Source organism: Guillardia theta (assembly GCF_000315625.1).
Source record: "Guillardia theta CCMP2712 unplaced genomic scaffold GUITHscaffold_64, whole genome shotgun sequence".
Taxonomy (NCBI): Eukaryota; class Cryptophyceae; order Pyrenomonadales; family Geminigeraceae; genus Guillardia; species Guillardia theta.
The window spans coordinates 189233-192532 of NW_005434610.1; the positions used below are offsets into that span (position 1 = coordinate 189233).

A 3300-nucleotide genomic window follows, 5' to 3' on the forward strand; every position below is an offset into this window, starting at 1 on the left:
CCTCACTCAGTCTCGTTATCATTCACGGATCCCCTCCTCCTCTCTCTCTCCCTCCTCTCCCTCTTCTGTCTGTTACCTTCCCTCCTTCTTCACTCCATGGCAGTTTCTCTCCTCATGCTCTGCAGCGCGAGCGCTGCATACGCATGGCAGGGAGGGCTACAGCTGCCGTACCAGCCGCTCACCGCCAGCAGGACATGCAGGGAGAGAAAGAGGCACTACTCATGTGCATACTTCCGTCCCGAGGACGTTGTCTACTTCCAGGTCATCGAGCGCATGCCGACGAGCAGGCAGGTAGGGCGAGCATGCGGGATGGAGGAGGTGGCTGCACGGGCGCTAGTCGAGCTCGGGTCCGTGTTTGTGCGGGAGGATGAGGTGAGAGTGATAGTGGTGAAGCAAGGGAGGAGCGGGACTGAACTGAGCAGAACAGCTCATGGACGAGGAGGAGGGATGAAGAGGAGGAAGAAGTGGGTAATCAAGTATGAAACAGAACGGTTTTGTTCCTTGCACTTACCCTCCCCTCCCTCCCCCTCCCCTTCCTTTCTTTTCCTTTCCTTCCTCTCTTCTTACCCTGCCCCTTTCCCTTCTCTCTCCTTCCCCCTACCTCCCTGTCTCTCTGCAGATGAAAATTTTCGTTCGTCCTCGGAGATTTCCAGCGTGTTATCAGGAATGGAACGATCGTGTGCTGTTCGAAGATGAAAAGTTCCTCATCATCAACAAGCCGCATAACCTCCCATGCCAGGTTGAGAGGAGAGGAGAGGAGGAGAGGAGGAGAGGAGGAGGGAGACAGTCAAGGAAAGGAATGAGGAAGGGAAAAGTTGAGAGGAGGGGGAGGAAAAGAGGGGAAGGAGGAAGAGAGAGGCTCCAGGGGAGGAGCAGGAAGGAGCAGTGCGGGAGGGGAGGGGAAGAGCTGCCTCGTTGTCGTTGTTGTGGAGGATAACATGGAGGAAACATCATCATGCATGTCACTTGTCAAACAACATGGAGGGGTCAAACTCACTTCACCTCAGGCCGTCGATAGCAACTCGCACGAGACTGTGGTGGAGTGTGTCGGTAGAAAACTGAACAAACGTCTACATCTCGCCCACCGGCTGGACAACTGCGTTGAGGTGAAGCTGTCAGCTGTTGATGCTCGCCCCTGACTCTGCAGGGAGGGCGTGTTGGTGCTGGCCAAGAGTAAAGAAGCTCTTGCGTCCTTCACTCTGTGAGTTGTGGATGTAGAGACGCGAGAATGAAGGAGGGGGGAGAAGGGAGGAGGGAGAGAAAGGACGAGGACGAGGACGAGGAAGGAGGAGGGGGAGGGGGACGGAGGGGGGAGAAGGGAGGAGGGAGAGGGGATGGGGCAAGTGGAGGAGGAGGAGGGAGGAGGAGGAGGAGGAGGAGGAGGAGGAGGAGGAGGAGGAGGAGGAGGAGGAAGATAAGGATTCAGTGTGTTCTGGTTTCTTGGTGGAAATTGAAGCTCTAAATGCCAGGATGATGCAGAGCAGAGAGAATGTCCAGAAATGCTACACGTGAGCCCCTTGCTGCTGATCCTGCCGGCGCCGGCGCCGCTGCTCGTGCTCGTGCTGCTCCTGCTCCTGCTCCTGCTCCTGCTCCTGCTCCTGCTCCTGCTCCTGCTCCTGCTCCTGCTCCTGCTCCTGCTCCTGCTCCTGCTCCTGCTCCTGCTCCTGCTCCTGCTCCTGCTCCTGCTCCTGCTCCTGCTCCTGCAGTTTCTGCTCCTGTAGTTGTTTCTGCTGCTTCTCACCTTGTTTCCTCCTAGGGCTCTCTGCGAACGACCAGTTCCCTGCGGGGAGGTTGTACACTACATTCGCGCTGAGTCAAGAGGACCAAGTCTGATCAGGAGGAAATTACTGCGAGGATGGAAGGAATGCCGGCTACAGGTCAACTCCACCTCTTCCTCCTCCTGCCCCTGCTGCTGTCGCTGCCGCTGCTTCTGCTCTCTCCCCTGCTGCTCTTCTCTTTCCTACATCTCCTCCTCCCCGCTTCTTCTTCCTCCCCTCCTCTCAGACCCCCTGTGAAACATCATCCCACTCCTCTCTCCCTCGTCTCCTGCAGCTTCTCTTCACTCCATGCATCCTCCTCGCTGCTCCTCCTCGTCTCGTCTCACCTCCCGCATGTTTTCCTCCCATGCTCCTGCTCCCTGCCTTGGTCGCCTCTCTGACATCACGGACGACACAGATCCTCTCCTGCGATGAATTTGAAGGTTTCTTCGAGGTTCTTCCCTCCCCTCCCCTCCCTCTCTCCTCTCCTCTCCTCTCCCCGCTCCGAACCTCACCTTCCTCTCCCGCTCCTCTTCTCTCCTCCTCTTCCTCTTCCTCTGCTCTTCGTCCTGACTTTCTCTCAGGTCCGCATCAAGTTGCTCACGGGTCGGAGGCATCAGATCCGGGTGAGCTGCCGGCCTGACTTCCTTCCACCTGACCCCCCCAGCTCAGGCCCAGCTCAGCGCCCTCGGCTCCCCTATCGTCGGTGACCGACTGTATGCTCCCATGAGCGGTGGGTTCTTGCTGCAAGTCAGCTGGGGTCGAAGGATGACTGTCTCCAGCAGGGCTGACGCTGGATATGGAGGAGCTGGAGGAGGGGGCGGCGGAGAAGCTGGCAGAGAACGTCGAGGAGGCGATCGCTCGATGCGAGAGCCCCACCAGGATAGCGCTGCAGGTGCTGCCGAGAGATGGAGGGAGAGGAGAGGGGGAGAGGGGGGAGGACCAGGAGAGAGGAAAGGACAGAAGGAGATGAGACGAGGAAAGGAGGAGTAGGAGGAGGAGAAAGCGAAGAGAGGAAAGGGTCGGTCGGGAAGAAGGAGGAAAAGCGGGAAAGGTGGAGGACTAGGTGAAGAAGGGAGGGGAAGGTGAAGGAGGGAGGGAGGGAGGGAAGAGCAGAAGGAAGTGGGTCTGAAGAGCTACAGGCGTCAAGCATTTCGTTCGCGGGTCGACAAGCATCTGCTCCTCCTCCAGCATGGCGGAGAGAAAATTTCACGCTAACTTCATTCATTGAAAGCCCCAGCTGACGACGAGCAGGGGGATCATCCCTCCATGGAGTTGTCTTGAGCAGAGATGACACAAGCAGAAATGTTGATGAGATGCCTGCAGACCATCATCACCACCATCATCACTATCACCATCATCATCTCGTCCTCGTCCTCGTCCTCGTCCTCGTCCTAACCCCCGCCCCCTCATCGACTACTCACCTCGCTGTCATCCCCTCGTTGTTGTACGAGTCCAGGCATCCTCCATGTTGCATCAGAAATTCAAGTACCTGACACAAAAATGAACGCCCCCTTCCTCCCTCTCCTCCCATCCTCCTCCC

At 57.6% G+C, this 3300-nt stretch overlaps 1 protein-coding gene across 1 annotated transcript; it reads left to right on the plus strand.

Moving 5' to 3' along the window:
• Nucleotides 1-96: 96 nt before the first annotated feature.
• GUITHDRAFT_142445 (hypothetical protein) lies at nucleotides 97-1139 on the plus strand (the record flags this gene model as incomplete). The annotated part of the gene is made up of 3 exons (XM_005827739.1): nucleotides 97-372; nucleotides 620-739; nucleotides 1008-1139. 3 exons carry the CDS (start codon nucleotides 97-99, stop codon nucleotides 1137-1139), a joined length of 528 nt encoding a protein of 175 aa, XP_005827796.1.
• Between the last annotated feature and the right edge of the window lie 2161 nt (nucleotides 1140-3300).